General features: G+C 38.9%; 1 protein-coding gene across 3 annotated transcripts in view; it reads right to left on the bottom strand.

Annotated features, from left to right (window-relative positions):
* The window catches only part of OSBPL2 (oxysterol binding protein like 2), a 39207-nt gene that overhangs the window by 14156 nt on the left and 8458 nt on the right, over positions 1-16593 (bottom strand). For all 3 annotated transcript variants that reach the window (XM_056354138.1, XM_056354136.1, XM_056354137.1), the window contains 4 exons: positions 10314-10476; positions 2821-2968; positions 2500-2575; positions 650-784 (listed from right to left, as the gene is read on the bottom strand). In XM_056354138.1, coding sequence (XP_056210113.1) covers positions 650-784; positions 2500-2575; positions 2821-2968; positions 10314-10350 — 396 coding nt within the window. In that variant the 5' untranslated portion in view covers positions 10351-10476. The remainder of the gene's footprint in view (positions 1-649; positions 785-2499; positions 2576-2820; positions 2969-10313; positions 10477-16593) is intronic.

The following is a 16593-nucleotide window of genomic DNA, read 5'->3' as shown; positions in this document are numbered from 1 at the left end:
TACACATGACACTTAGAAGCTCCTCCAGGCTGCTAAGTAGATCTATGTATTACACAAACACAGAATACAAGATATATTCCAGTTTCACTTAACTAAAGACAGAGCTCTGAGCAATACCAGTATAACCTAATGTACACAGGCCTGGTTTCACCATATTCGGTTCCTTGTTGCAAGACCAGCCATGTACCATATCCTACTCCCAACAACAAACAGCTCTGGGGAAGAAAATAGTAGTGAAGCTTGTCTCTGTCACAGGAATTTTTCACCCAGTAACTTAAAAATCACGGAACCACTCAACGAATCAATTTATGACGACTTAAAGCCAAGATTGCGTCTTCACAACACATAAAACCACAAAATGAGACACAGTTAAAGCAGCCCTTAAAAGGGTTCAGGTCCTTGGGCATCATCAATTGTGGCACTCTCCTGCACTAGACTTTTGGTTCAAGCCCTGTACACAGCATCAGGTGTGAAAGTATCACAAATATCTGATACAGCCACCACAAAACAAGAAACTTTTCTAGACAAATACAAGCATTCTTGTAATAGCTCCAGAGAAAGAGATACATTCAAGCGATAAATTGTCTTTAAATACTCTGGGAGAAAAAAAAACTTCTGAACTAACCAGAAAGTGGTAGCTGTTACTTACCTGCATTCTTTCCAGGGGGTCTGCATGACTACAAGCCTTATTAATGAGGTATATATGTTCCATGTATTCTGTTATTCGTTGGAGGAAACTCAATGGCTCATTGAAGACAATAGGCATCGTAATCTTAGACAGCTCCTAGGTAACAAAAGGATAAATTAACTTAATGTCGTGTCTAAGAAATTAACAACTGACAACAACAAGAATTTTGAAAATAAGTAGCGGGTTAGTTTATTTATAGCATTCTCCAAAAGACATCTGGCAAGCCTACAGTAGACCTCTAACTGCTACAGCTTGAAAGGGGCTAGAAGCCCAGTAGAACCCTACTAGCAATCAGAAAGAATGAACAACTTCAAAAATTAATCCAGCTAACCTAGTAAATTCAGGAAAAATGTTACCTTCTATTCTGTGGTCTACATAAACCAGAAGAGGTTAAAATTTCCATAGATAGCAACAATAATGTGCCAACCAGCTCATTACTGATATTTAAGTACCACGCATTCCTTTGAAATCCTCACACACTATTTGCATAAAATCTAACTATTTTACTGCAGTAACCACAAATTATTTTTTGAAAGGTACAGTTATATAAAGAATAGTATTTGAATTGCTCTAACAAATTTTACTGGCTTTATTTAAGCAACCTGTTATTTGCGTCAGGATGTTTTCTCATTTCAAATGTGGATACAAGACAGACACGAAGCTCACACAGAGATTTCCAGTTCCCCATGTCTTTTATTATATCCAAGCAAATCTGGCTCTTTAATCACAAAGTTGCACTCATGAGTGAGCAATAAAACATCATTTCAGTGCTTAAAATATAGCGAAAAGGATAATGCCACCAGATTAAGTTGATGCAGTATTTTCCTCACATTGCCACAGGCAGTAAAGTAAAGAAAATAATGTTACCCCTAACTGACTTAAATTGATTTGGTCCAAGCAAAGCATTCTAGCAGATAGGCCACTCATCCTAACAAAAGGAGTTTTGACAGCACAGGTGTATCTCTTATATGACAGAAGTTAAGCCAGCAGAAGGGCTCACGGACTTGTCTGTTGGGTTCACAAAGGACTGTACTGGCAGACCTAGACTAGATAGGAATGTCATTGCTTAATGCTTCTAAAAAGTGACTGTGGCAGGAAGGCCCTCCAGTGCAGAACATAATTTTCATTCCTAATAAAAGTGAAATAATCAAACATGTGACTGAATTCTTAAAGGATTAAAAGGGAACAGCAGTGATGGCCAGTAACTATGCAAGCATCAGTGTCCTTTAACAACACAGAGCAATGTAAAGGTCTGTGTCCCTGCATCCAAGAGTAAATCTTGTGACCAAATTATATCATACCATTAATACCTGAAACCTACAGTGGGCTTCCTGAGAAGTTTCCTGTCCCTTCAGTCAGATAAAAGCTTTTTTTTTTTTTTTTTTTGGCATAAGCTGCTTAAATTATGGAGGGGGGAGAGGAGTGCACAAACACAACAAAAAATCCCCAACCAAAACCATCACACCAAAATAAAGCCCTAAATCACATTTTGCTAAGTAAAGAATAAAAAAAAGCAGAGAAGAAAGCATTGTGTTAATCAAATATATTGTATTTGCATATATTTTTAATGGCCTTCATCTTTCTTATAGGACAGCCTTAGAAACACCAATCCACATGCTTCAACAGCTAAAGAAGGTAAGGAAATAGCACCATTCATAAGGAACATTGAGATTTAGAGCTGCAATTTAAGGTGATGTTCCCTACAGAAAAACGTACCAGGTATTATTTTGTGTCTTAAGGTTTAAGCAATAAAACCAACTAGCTAAAGTTAGGAGACCGAACATCGGCATGTTTCACCCAAGCTAACTTACCAGTCCAATGCATTTTTTTAATATGCTCCACACACTAAAATCACTTCTAGAAAACATTGGGGCAGGTAATGATGTCCTGTAATTGGAAGAAAACAACTGTCATTATCAGCCCCTTAAACAACCAGACACTTTCACTCATAGGTACTGAAGTAATTTATGAAGGAAGCAAAGAATTAACTTAAGAGTTGACACAGATGCGGACAAGTAAAATGCCTTTTCAGTTCCAGAGAATTAACCTTTGCCAATGAGACAGTAACACCCTAAAAATAATGAGCCAGCACATACCCACTTCTCATTTACTACGTAGTACTATGTGTTTACCTGTGTCTCTTAATTCCATTTTCTTGAATCTCTGTCTCTCCGTTATGCTTTCCAGTCCTATTGCTTTGGTGTGGATCGAGATCAAGCATTTCTGCAACCTTGTGATTTGCTTCTGAAAAGTCTCCTGATGAATTGTCAGAATCAAAGCCTGTATAAAAACCGTAAGGCAACAGTTTTCTTAGGAACCTTATTATGCCACAGAGTGCCACTCACACTGTGTAACTCTCACAGCACCAGTTATTTTAAAGGATATGAGTGAAAACCCATTATTAAGTGACCTAATTTCCAAGAGTATTTAGAGCCAAGTATTGCATTAGAATCAAGCATGCTCAACTAATTTTTCACACTGCTGAATATAAAACCAATTTAGAACCTTACAAGTTCTTCAGTAGCTCCTAAATCAGATTAGCTGTATTGTCTCTTCTTCAGAGCTGCAGTGTGATTACTGTAATTTTCTTCAGTTATGTAGCTTTCCTCAAAGACCTTAAAAAAATAATTTATCCTACTTATACTGCTAACAGGCAAGGAGCTGGGGCAGGTAGAAAAGGGATATTTTACAATCCAGTTGCAATCATCCAAACTACCAGAGCAACAGAAATGAAGGATATCCAACTTCTTTTTTGCCATCCATGTATACAAACCATATAACACTTCCCTAATGGTTACAGCAAGAACATGTGGACACCAAGATGAACTGAATCATTCCCTGAGCTCTACAAGAGACCCAAAGCATGACCTATTATAGGTGGCTCCATTCCCTATAACCCAATTCCATCCACTTGGGTAGATAACTACTGGAAACCCAGTTGTAACTAAATGCCAGCACCCCTGGTAACAACATGCTTTGAACAGCTTTAACCATAAAAAAAAAAGTTAAACCAACAGGAGTCTACAGGAAGATAAGCTTTTGTAATCAGGCAGCCCCAAGTACTAGTAGGACTAAACCAACAACCCAAGGTTTTAGTTGACTTTTTAAGTCACGCTACCTCCCCTCCACACACTTAGAGTAACAACAATTTATTTCTGCATTTGCCTTTCAATAAGAAAATTTTAAAAGCATTTTATGCATATAGACACACACACACTTGGTCACTATCAAAAGCAACAGGCATCTTGTCAATGCTGCTACACAGACTGACTGCAGAAATGAAACAATTGTTAACAAATAAGGATCAGCTGCAGCATCAACACAGATCACCCTAAACCGATGCATTAATACAACCCCCCCCTTCACAACTGTCACGGTGTCACAACAGCAAGCACTGCTGATCGTTCAGTGCAATAAAGGAACATTTTTGTTGAAAATAATTCAAAAGAGCATCAAGTCCTTTCTGAGTGACACAATGGTCAATTCTTCATCAAGAACCACAAGACTACTTCAGTCTTCCAGTTTAAGAATCAGAACCCAAAAGCAACATGAAAACATGCATATTTGCTGGTGTACAATTCTTGCCACAGTTGTAAGGAATCCACTAACATAATTTTGCTATTCCTTTCATTCCAGCTATCACAATCTGGGCAACCACTTCCCTATGTGCTGACAGTCACCATCACACTCAGCTACAGCCCAAAGTCCAGTTGTGGACACAGAAAGATTCCAAAGTATTACAAAGCATGTAAGTACTCTAATGGAGTAAAGAAATCAGTTTTGACAAAGACTATTTCAATTTTAAATAAAGTGTTGCGATCCTCTGTCATTAACTTTTTAAAAATAAAGAGTATCACCAGTAGTACTTCAACTTTTCTTTTTGTTAACATCTCCAACAGTGTGCTTTTACTTTATTAGAGCAATACATGCAAAGCATACACTCAAATAAAAAGCTACATTTTTTTCAGGGATACAGACCATGACAACATTCAAGACTGCACAAGAAGCACCACTGATATGATCTTATTTGGTAAACAGCAGGTGTAATGGGTGACGTCATGTATTAAACCATCTCCTACATTTTGATGTCACAAGGATGTAATTATACAGCAATAACCACACCTTAGCAGACTTAGGACTTAATTGGAAAGTATGATAGTCATATATGTATTTTCAGGTCATTAAAATGAAGACTACCCTGAATGACCTGTCTTATAAAAACAAAACACACAAAAAAACCCAAAACACACAAAAAACCAAAACGCATGCCTATCTTCAGTCAAGCCACAACAAAATATTTACAATTTTAAAATGGCATTTCTAACCACATACTAGCTTTTTTCAGAACCTGTTATAGTAGAAGGAAACTGAAAAGGCAAGTACTGTAGGATGCAGCAAAATAACTTTTATTAGTTTGACTAAGTTAGACAAAAAACAGACGAGCTTTCTGGTACATGTGCCCTCACTCAGAAAGCTGATCAAGCGCACACAACGTAAGGAACAGCATCACATTTAACAGGCACTTCAATGACACAAGCACACCTAAATGTAAAAGTAAAGCTTCATAACAGGAATAGTCAACGGGCTTATAGGAGGAACAGTCATGAAAAATGTTACTGGAATTACAGTCTCTACATTGTACTTGAAACCTTGCAAATTCTATCACATGTTCATTGTTTTTATCCACACTAGTCTTTCTGTTTCTCTATGATTCAGAATTGTTTTGCCCTGTTTCTGTATAGCACAACAGGAACTTAGATTCAGGTATATATGTCATTTATGGAAAACAATATATGTCATTGGCAAGTAAATAAATGCCAATTCAAACAAGCGTCTTGCATACAAACAACAAAAATTAAATCCCTACTCCAGAATAATAAGATATATCAGAAGTGTAAAGTCTGCTTCCTTAGAGTGCACCTCCACCTAATTACTAAAAAAAAACCCAAACCCCAAACCACCAAGTACAAAACCAAAAAACCCCCACCCACTAGAGTACACAGATAATCACTGTACTTTCAACCTTAAGTATCAGCTGGCTTGTCCACTACAAGCCCATTGAGAAATTTGAGAAACAACTTTTAAAACTAAGTTCTAAGTATTACAGTTCTGTAAAGAATGATCCAGAAAATGTTTTTCACAGAGGAAGTACCGATCTGGAATAAAAACAGTTTACTGAAATGATTTGTTGTAGTTTTAATAAGTTAAAAAAAAGCCTTTCTCCAGCTGCCATTAAAACTTTGAATTTGCAAAACTGAGCAGTTATGTTTTACTTACAGGGCAGTTTTTATAGTGAAAAGCCACTGGGAGAGAGGATAAAAATGGGGATTTAAAAGGGGGATAGGAGACCACACACAAAAATAAAACATCAAAAATCAGCTTAATCAGAAGTCCCAGTTTATGTCTGTTAAGGGTGAAAAAAAAGCTTTTAAAGAGTCTTAAATTTTCAAAGTCAAACACTTAAGTTGGGTGCCGACATTAATCTATTTAAAGAGCTTAAAGAAAAGTGACTTGCCAGTGACTCTAGTTTTCTTAGCCTTCTTCTTCCACATCCTGCAAACGAAACAAACCCGCTCAGACTATGCTATTAACATCAACCTACGAGGCAGCACAGGCGCACGCTGCTCTTTGAGTCATGTACCAAGGCACAAGGCCACCCCTTTCGTACAATCAGCAACTTCCTTAAATACTAATTAAGCCTCCTCAGTCAAGACAGAAAGGGAATAAAAATAGCATAGTACTGAGAACCTTCAGACCTAAAAAGGGCATAATGAACAGGGATAAATACGCTGGAAGTGTAGATAGCAAGTGAAGCAAGAGGTATTTTTCTTCTTTGCCAGAAATTACCGTTCTCCACTTTTCAGAACAAGGCTATCGTCACAACACGCAGCTGTACCGCACTGCTCCGACGGGAGGCAGGCTGGCCTTCCACCAGCTCTGCCATACTGAAACAGGATGGCAGAATCCGCTGGTTCACTTTGATCCAGGCATTATGAAAACATATAAATTTGGCAGCAGATACCTCACTTCTTCCTCCCCAAGTGAAAGCAACACTTTACAGTGAACAACAGCCAAACCATCAGAAGCACAAGAGCAAGAGCCTCACAAATACACTAGGCTGGATTAACCTCATGGGCACTGAACAATTTCCATGGAACTGCAGGTTAATAATTTAAAAGGCAAAACTAAACCATTCCTGTTTGTCAAAAATAAATTACCCTGGTAACTAGCCAAGCATTTCCCTATTTGGTGGCAATCCTTTCACAAAACACAGTGGTAAACAGATATCTGACAGAATTAATGAAGGATACAGTTCTGACAGAGCAGAACCTGATGGCACACAGTCTTTAACAAACCTGTGATCGGATTAATAAATCCAAGGTGACACAGGCTAGAGGCAAGTGATCGAAGTTATATGCTCCTCATCTCACATAAAATTTCAAAGAATCTGAAATTCATCAAAGGATAGATCACTTTACTTGATCCAATCTACTCCTGTATTTGAGGAAAAACAGATGCTGTGCTGTTGAGAATTAACTGAGACCACAGGTAACATTCCCAAGAGATTCCCAAGGGGAGTACTCATTCATGAAGTAAGGATGTCAGGTGTCCAGCTAATCACCAATACCAATAACCTCTGAATGCAAAGAAACTTCTCTCCATGGAAACTCTTTTCTGGTCACTAACTGGATTCATCACCTATGTAACACAGTCCATCCTGTACACTCACAAGTATAATCATCGTCCAGTCAGGGTCAAAGCATCTGCCAGGAAGATGATTCCCAGCCACACAGCACGCAATTCCATCACATGAGCATGTCTTTTGGATACCATGGGGAGTGTGTCAGGAGCAGAAAACTTCTCAGCCAAAGAGATTAAACCCACCACAACAAAAAACAGGGGTCTCCTTAGGGTAGATTCACGTTCTAGAAATGGATGTCATCAATTAACAACTACAGAAAAGCTGCGGCTTCTTCAAGGAGTGAGCTCATAGTATCTTAAAGGAGGCAGCATACTACTCGTGTTGCTGCTGAGACTGCTGCCAAATTCTGAAGTGTAACTTCCCACAGAGTTCACATGCTCCACTAAGCCTGGTTTGCTACTTACAGGACACAAACCACAGTTGCCAATTACTACAATCAGTGAAGTTGTGGGAACACGTTGGAGCTCCCTCTGGGGAAACCAGGGCCCACGACTCTGGGGGAACATGAAGAATATGGTGTACACACTGTTTTCATCTCAACATGGAGTTAAGACAAGGCTGAAAATGTGATTATTCCCAGAACCCATGTCCCAATCCTAGATTTAGAGCATAACAAGCACACGTCTAGAGGTGGCTTCTGCCCATCTACTGATCTGACCTAAAAGGAGAGTATCCTTGAAATTAACAGACTGACGAGTCTGCCAAGGGCATTTCATTTTTTTATGAAAATTTGGAACCCCAAATCGTGACATTTTCACCGTGGAACCTGAAAGCTCACTTTGGCTCAGAAAGGCCCTCAATTCTAAACTTGATCTCCTAGAGTGTACAGGGTCTACACCTACCATGCCCAGACCATCTGAAAACTAAGAGATAAGCAGGCACGATCAGCACCCATTAGAACCTAAAAAAATACAGCAAACCACTGTCTGAAGGATGCACAGTCCATGGTGCTAACAGAAGCAGAGTTGCTGCAGGCACCAGCAGTTGATGAACATGAATGCAGAAAGACCTATTTACAGTTTTCTTAGCATCACATTTATGTATGACTTGGACAAGACACAGCTACAAAGAACTTGGTCTAGACTTCACTAAGTTTGTGCAAGTAATCCATCAAATTGTTGGCATCTTCTAAAGCATCTAGCTGGAGAAACCTGTCTGTAAAGAGAGTCCTTAGGGAGAAAGAATCCTGAACACACTGTTCTAAACTTAGCACTCCTCTTAAATCAAGTACCTGTGGGGCATGCTCCAGGGCAACATATATAAGGGAAAAAAGTTCAGCCTCCTTTAGTTCCTGGAGTGGCTCCTGCAGACCAAAAGCTTTCCATCAGAGGGCTGTGCTGAGAGCCTATAAAGACACCAGCTCTTCTTTTGCTTAGAAACTTCTCTCCTGCCATCATACTCTTCCCTGTGGAAGAATAAGATTAGGACAGGACAAGGAGTGCTCACACAACTGACGCACAACATCCCACTTCTGAGCAGAGCCAGCCAAGACTGCAAGGTACAAGAACACCTCATGCACAACAGCGCAGCAGTCATTACCACCTTGAGCATTTGCAGGGAGAATCAACCTTCTGAGGTTGAGGGAAGGGGAAAAAGAAGAGGAAAGAGGACAAAACCAGAGTGTTCAAACACAGATGACTCAAACACCGAGGACTGTGTATTTCCACAGCAAGGCAAAGGAATCCATTGACATCAAAGCTGTACAACACAGATGTCATACTTAAAGGCATGTTTCTGTTCACCTTTTTAAGTGGGAAAAAGTATCTAGTTAATTTGTGGCCACAGTCCTAAGCTCTTGGAACTGAAAAGTTTACTAAAGACATACAGGAACAATCCGTTGTTGTGTTTTCAACGTTTTTATGGTACAACAAATTGATTTTACAGCTGAATTTGGAGAACTACCCCCTATCACTCCTAGCTAGCAAGAATGTAACCCACATTTCCTTCTCTTCAATGTGACATAATTGTGACAAGTCCTATACAGCCTGCTGTTAGTCACATTGCTTCACCCAACCCCTTCTGTTCACTCCTCATATGAGTTTCCAACCAACCATGTCTAAGTCTACCTTACCCACTTGTATCTACTATGCTACTTCCATTCCTTCAGCTTTCACGCTTCCCATTATTCTCTTTTCATTCTCACGACTCTACATTAAGCACTCTACACTCACTATTGCCAGCATTTCTCATTTCACCTCTATTACAGGATTTCTGAGGACATATGTAAGTGGAAGACTTTAAAATTGTTTGAGATCTTTGAAAGGATTTCTTTTTTTTTAATTAATATACTTCAAGCATTTTATTTCACCATGAAAACCATGTAAGGCTCTTATAAATAACCATTCACCCTTATTAGTTCAAAGAAAAGTACTATTTAATACACTGCTCAAGTGTGAAGTGATTAACATTTGCTTTTCTAGAAACAACACTGGATTGCAAAGCCTTTTGGCTCCCTACCTTGAAAGCATACTTTTACAGTAATTTGTTTCTGACTAGAAAAACATTTTCTACTTCAATTCTTCAGGATAAGTTTTCCATTAAAATAAATTAATAAAATGACAATAAAATAACCTATGGAACATATTTCACCTTTCAAAGGGTCTTAAAAGCATTATTTCTCAAGCTGCTAATAAATTACCTGCTTTCTACAGAAAATGAAAGCAAGACTTGGCCACTAAAGGATCATTATAGTGATAAAATCATAGCCAGCATTAAGCTTTAACACAAAAACCCTCATTTCCAAGTCTGAACCTGAGTTATTATTCTCCCTTTCTTCTTTTCAGAAGATAGCACTGGAAGTTTTACCAACAGAAGTTTACTTTTTATTTATTTATTAACAGCAATAAATTACTAGCCCCTCACCACTCACACAATGCAGTTTATAGCTTCTTTTTTTTCCTTGGCACTATGCCCATCACTCACCCGTAACGGCATCATAAAACTCTTCTTCACTATTCATCCTTCAGTGTGAAGTCTCTGTACAGCCAATCCAGCTTCCTCTAATGCATTGTTGAACTTGATTTAGAGATTAATTATGTGTGCTGTCGAAGTCTTCTTTTGCAAATACCCAGCTGCTTTAGATGATCTATTTGACAAGACAAGGAAACAAAATTAGCAACTTCCACATTTCTTTTTGTGTACAAACATGCACACTTGACAAATACTAATTTTCCTATTTCTTCCCATGGAAAAAGATGGATTTTTTTTTCATTCATAAGTAAACAGCTTTCTTTGATCTCAAAGTCATTCTGAAGATGAATGCTACCTATCAGAAGAACAGCTGATGTGCTATGCCACACTTTTCTCTATATAAATACATCATATAGATTACTGTAAAATGTATCTGATTTTACTGCAAGTTAAATTTCAGGCAAGTACAGCTAGAAAAAGCAGAAAAGTGAAGGAAGAAAAAGACAGCTGGCAAAACAAAAATTCTCCTCTTCAGCAAGAAGATAAGCCTTAACGCATCCTTAACCAAGAAAGCTGGGAACAAGAGAACCTCAGAATCTTACTGTTGCATAAAAATCTTGGGCTTCACCTAGTGACCGTTGGAGAAGTTTTGTCAGGCTACTGCTATGAACTCTGGAAGCGACAACTGGAGATTTTTCCCTCTAGAGGGAGAATGTAAAGAAAAAACTTTTTTCTCAGTAAAACCAAGCACACTGCAAATAACTTACAGATTTATGAAGCATTCCAGCTCTACTTTATGGATAGACTAAATTAGATTTTTTCCAGATGGTTGGCAATGGTGTAACATAAACATTTTTACTTCACCCAGTTTTAGTCTAAGGAGAATAATGAGAAAATTTAGTTTCCACTCTTAAAAATGTTTGTCAGGTACCAATGATGAACCAAGTACACAATGATAAATGACAGCATGGCAATGCCGTCAATATCGCCTCCAAGACAACCTCAATCTGTCAGTCTCGATTTTTTATGATCCTTGATGATACCGCTGCCTTTGTGACAGTAGTTTTTCCAGAGTAATTATAACTTGCACAATTCCATTCCAATTAAGACAAACAAAGCCAGAAGCGCACTCTAGCCCTTGCAGAAAAGCTTGCCATGTATGAAGCCAATTCCTTCTTCCTCTCTGCAAGAAATCAAACTGCACAACTCCTCCTGTGTTTCAAGTCTTTTTACCTCACTGCCCAGAGCAAAAGCTATTTGGATGTCTCACACACACATGGTCCTTCCAATTCTCCATTCAGAAGAAGGAGCTAAAATAGCCTATTTCGGAACTCATCAAGGTGAATGCTACATTCATTAACTTAGAAGTATTAAGTCTATCATGACCAGGTATTTCAGTTTGTCACTTTTCCCTTAGGAACGCCCCATTTCCTCGCCACGATGGGATTTTACATCAATCTCTGCATCACAGCGATCATCTGAGCTTCCACAAAATCCTCAGTAATTTCTTATTTACAAGTTCTCACCTCCACAAGGAGAAAACTTTGTAAGCTGCTTGACTGTTGCCACAGTGCTGTTGCAATTGCTCTCAGCTGCTAAGTTTCCTTCCCTTTTTCTTGTGCCATTCTCCTGTCAGTGACCTTTAAACCTTCTTCAACTTTCCTGCTCATCAGAAAAAAAGTTTCTGACTCACTTTTGTCAAAGTGCTGCATTCTCCTAGGCAAGGATGCAACAGCTCAAAACATCAGTAAGTCAGATACACAAAGACTTCCAGTGTAAGGCTACCAGCAACTGCTCTGCTTGTGGAAGGGAAAGGAGCAGCAGCTTCACTACAAAAAGATACAGGCAGCTCAGGCCACTAGCAACCATGCTGCCTCAGAATCAAAGACAGGGAGAAATCCTCTTAACTAACAATTGGTTCAAGAGTACCAGCTAGCTCAGACTTCTGGGTGAACTAAACAACAGCACTGAAAACATTGCTCTAAACTGTATTGTAAGCAGAAGTCAGCGTACCTATCCCTCTCTGTTAGCTTGCCTAGCGGAAGCCTGTCCTTGACTAAAAAAAAATACTAGAAAATCACTTGTTCATACCAAAGCTGCTGTCAGTCAGTTTCTCCAAACTTTCCAGCCCCACCAGCATTATAACTGGAACTATTTCTTCCAAGGCTTCCATGTCATATCTTTTTGGAAAATCTGTCCTTGAGGATACAACTGTGTAAACTTTTCAACAGGGGCAGAAAGAAGGAATCCAAAGAAAATTACTGCAACAGAAAACAGGAAATCGACACCTCTGGACAACTGTTCACTCCAGAAGCCACTATCACCAGGCTGGAATGACTCCACTAGTTTCCAAAATAGTAAGTTACATTAGAGGGCTTCTCTAACCCTCCAAGGCACATTTAAGGTTTCAATTGTCTGAAAGTACTGCACCCTTCTATCAAAACAGCAGACATTGTTTCTACAATGTATATACACAAGGTACAGCCCTCTCACGACCAGCACAATTCCCTCATTTTTTCCATGTTTTCTTGCATCCTCCCTTCACATGTTTTCTCTCTATTTTTTTGCCCTTGCATCCTACTGTTGCATACAGCTCATGTGGTGGGATTCTGTTCTGAAACAGCCTTACATCTATCTGCAACACAGAAAAAGGAGGAAAAAAAAAAGAGCTAGTTCAAAACCCACTCCCATCTACTGCAAATGCAAAGAGCACACTTTCTCAGGGTCCCTGTCCAAGCACAGCCACGTCACATAGGAGCCTGCAAGTTCCAGAGATGTTTCAGAACAGCAGCTCCAGCATGCTATAGACTTGTATAGAAGGCACTAAGAAATAAAAATTATGACTTAGGAAACATCAGTTATCATGAAGAGCCTTAAACAAGGTCATACAGATGACTGCCAGCTTCTCTCCCCGCTCCTGCACAATAATAACTGCATTGCAAAAGAACTTGTGAAGTGGAACTCCATCGCACAGCATGCAGCCTCACTACAAAGACAATGAAGCTTTCCTATAAAAAATACTCACCAAGTACAAATGAAGTAACTAGAATCAAAGACTTGAGTTAACTGAAAGGAAGAGTTACGCTGCGTTCCCCTGATACACACCTCGCACCACACCTTAAGCTCATTGTTATTTGAAGATGAAAGTTCAGTCACATCCCTGTAAGTTACACACAAGCTTTGTAACGATTACCTAAACCCCAAAACATTCACAGAAGTCACTTTAAATAATAGTTGAAAATTCTCTTAAAGTGCTAGGAGCACTTTCAAAAGAATAAAATGATACATTTTGCATCAGTTACACTAGGAATAACTTAACCCCCCTATCACTCCTTTTACATTCAGTTATTTTATTCAGCAGAGATTAAACTGAATTTGCACGTAGCCAAACACACAATGATAATAGCATTTAGATTTCATGAGCCATAAAGGTAGGATTAAGCCCTTTTACTAAAAGCAACAGCAAAAAAATCCTTTCAACTAGGGTGAAATGCCAGAAGACAAAAACATCCTGTTTGTTTCATATTCAGCCTTTATAATCTGTATTTTTCTGCTTCATGTCCATGATGTACCCAAAAGAATTCACTTACACACTAGCAATTGTAGTTAACAGCTTTTATCAAAATTGACAGACCTTCAGGAGCTTACAACCAACCACCATCCTGGAAAAACCTTACATAAAGCATAAGTGTTGCATCATGTTCACATCTTTTAGTACCAGAGCACAGAAGAAATAAGAAGTATATTTACATATTTTCTTACAGACATAGTAATCATTAGGAATGTAATAAAGGATTTTCCATACCGGACTTCACTCACTCTTTGTTGTACAGAACACTATTTCAGCATTCAGGGTCTGCTGGTTTACAGACTGAAATGATATTAGGGAGCTTCAATTTAACAGCCAGTGTTAATGGGCTGGGCCTGGATACTCCAGGCATGGACACCCAGAAAAGTGCTTTTGCCTGGGGACTGCAGCCCAGCTGCATTGCCACCCTGATGACCAAAGAAAACTGTGTATAAATCATTTTATAAATAACAGGGAAAAGCTGCAAGTAGAGGCATCTTAAGAGAACTGGAAATTCATAATTTAATAACGACATCACACCCCTGACCACAAGCAGCCCATACTTTGTGGTTTACAAGATAAGCAACAAAGTTCATCTATTTCCTCATATTTTAAAGCTATAGGTTGGTAGACACTAATTGGATTTATTACGGGATTAGTGTGCATGAGTAAGGACAGCCACATTTATTTCTGTTTTCATAACAGATTCATTTCCCTACAGGACAGATGCTATTTTTGAAGCTCAAACTGAAAGACAACAGACAAAAACATCCAAAAAAAAGGGTAATACCCTCACAACAGTACAGCTTCATAACTGGTTGGTAAATCTGTACTGCAGGCTGTATTACCTTAGATTTTGCTCTGAGAAATTCTCTGTAGTATGTTGCCCACTATTTACAACATGATTTTACTGTTTGAAATTACATTTCAAGTGAGTGTCAAAGCAATTAACAGAAAACAACAAAGCTTAACAAAATTTATTGAAGCAAATCTTGAAAAAGTTATTTGGACAGAACCTAGTTTTTCTGGTCATTTTACTTACTTGCATGCCAACGCCTACAATATACAAAACCAGACTAGCAACTGTTAAGCTAAACATAGCATGTGAAGTCAAAAACCTGCAAAAGCTTCTGATATCTTCTAATGAAAAGACCACCGTTTTGGTTCCTCTGAAATAAGCTTTGCATCTTGGTGATGTTGTAAACCCATCCACAAATAGGTTAAACAAGATATCATGCTGTCGAATGACAAATTTAGAAATGCAGATACTAAAGCCAAACTAAAAATGCCGTGTTTGTCCCAAGCAAGACTGTTCTATCCTTTTGTTATTAAAAGGTCTCATTGGTGCTGCACAACTAAGTCAAAAGCAGGTTACTCATTAGAACTCCTTTAAATTCTCAGTTTATCAGAAAAGGTTCACACATTCCTGTATGACTGATGACCACGGACAGTCCTTTTCTTAGAGGACACAAAGATGTTTTGCAAAGGCAAAAGATGAAACAAAGCACGCAGTTGCAACAAATACTGCAGAAACACAAGAAAATACCAGCACCGAGTCTACAGCACACCTTGAAGTAGGTTCTACAGAGAGGAAGGAATTACTAAGATTGACATACCACTTTGCAGAAGCACCCCTGTCACAGACAGGCAGAACAAACAGAAAGGGCTGTTCCTAAACATGCATGGCACACCAACAATCGCAAGGCATACCAAGACCTATTCCGAGAGGCTCAGTCCCGGGAGAAAACATGCCTCTCTCAGTGATCTTCACAGCCTTGATGCAGAGAATGTAACTATTCATACCACCTACACTACAGCAACAGCTGAGGTCCCATGACAAAGGAAGAACAAAGTCGTACCTCAATCAGCTGGTTATGAATAATGTCAAACAAAGTGTTCCGTCAAGCACTGCGTCCAACCTGTAACTCAACAGTGACATGTACCAGGTGATCTGGCTTCTGATAGCACGCTTTGCTTTCAAAAGCTTAACTCTGTGCAGATTGGAGGGTCCTGTAGGAGCTCAAAGCAGTGGAGGGTACAGGGAATGCTTGCACCCATACGGTATCAGTAAGATCTCTCCCAGACTTTGCACAGTTCCCACCTATTTTAAGCCATTTCCTCCCACTTGAGTTTATTTTTAAAACCAGGGCAACAAATGTGCAAGACTTTCCAAATCACTTCATGAAGTATCTAATTTGCTCGATGCATTCTGTGACATGCATGTTAGCATCTGCATGAGAAGAGATGCATGCACTTCTTGTAAAAAGAGGTTCCTTCATAGTTTCTCTCTGAAACCAAAGGTGTGGAGATCTGCCACCTGCTGCGCTGTTGAAGGCTGCTTTCTGGCAGCTGTCCTCCACACCTATATGCCAGATGAAGCTGCAGAGATGACCTGTAATGGTAATCCATAACATCATTTCACTTGCTTACAGCTCTACGAAGCACAAAAAGCTGAAATTTCCTACATCTTTTATCTGGATAGGTTAGTAATCCCTCAAATTTGTCACCACGTATGCTTGCTCCTTCTCAAATTCCATTCCTCAACAGAAAAAAAAAAAAAAAAAAAAAAAAAAAAAAAAAAAAAAAAAAAAAAAAAGGTTATGATTGTGTCACTAAGATCCTGGATCCTCAGAACTTCTGCACCAATTAAAGAACCCCAAACACTAGTATCTCTTCAAAACAACCTTTAAGAGGTTAAACATGCAATTACTATGACTTAAGTTT

This window comes from Falco biarmicus, chromosome 10 (genome assembly GCF_023638135.1).
Source record: "Falco biarmicus isolate bFalBia1 chromosome 10, bFalBia1.pri, whole genome shotgun sequence".
Classification (NCBI taxonomy): domain Eukaryota; kingdom Metazoa; phylum Chordata; class Aves; order Falconiformes; family Falconidae; genus Falco; species Falco biarmicus.
Note: the sequence above shows the minus strand (reverse complement) of the source record. Positions and strands in the feature narration are given on the sequence as shown.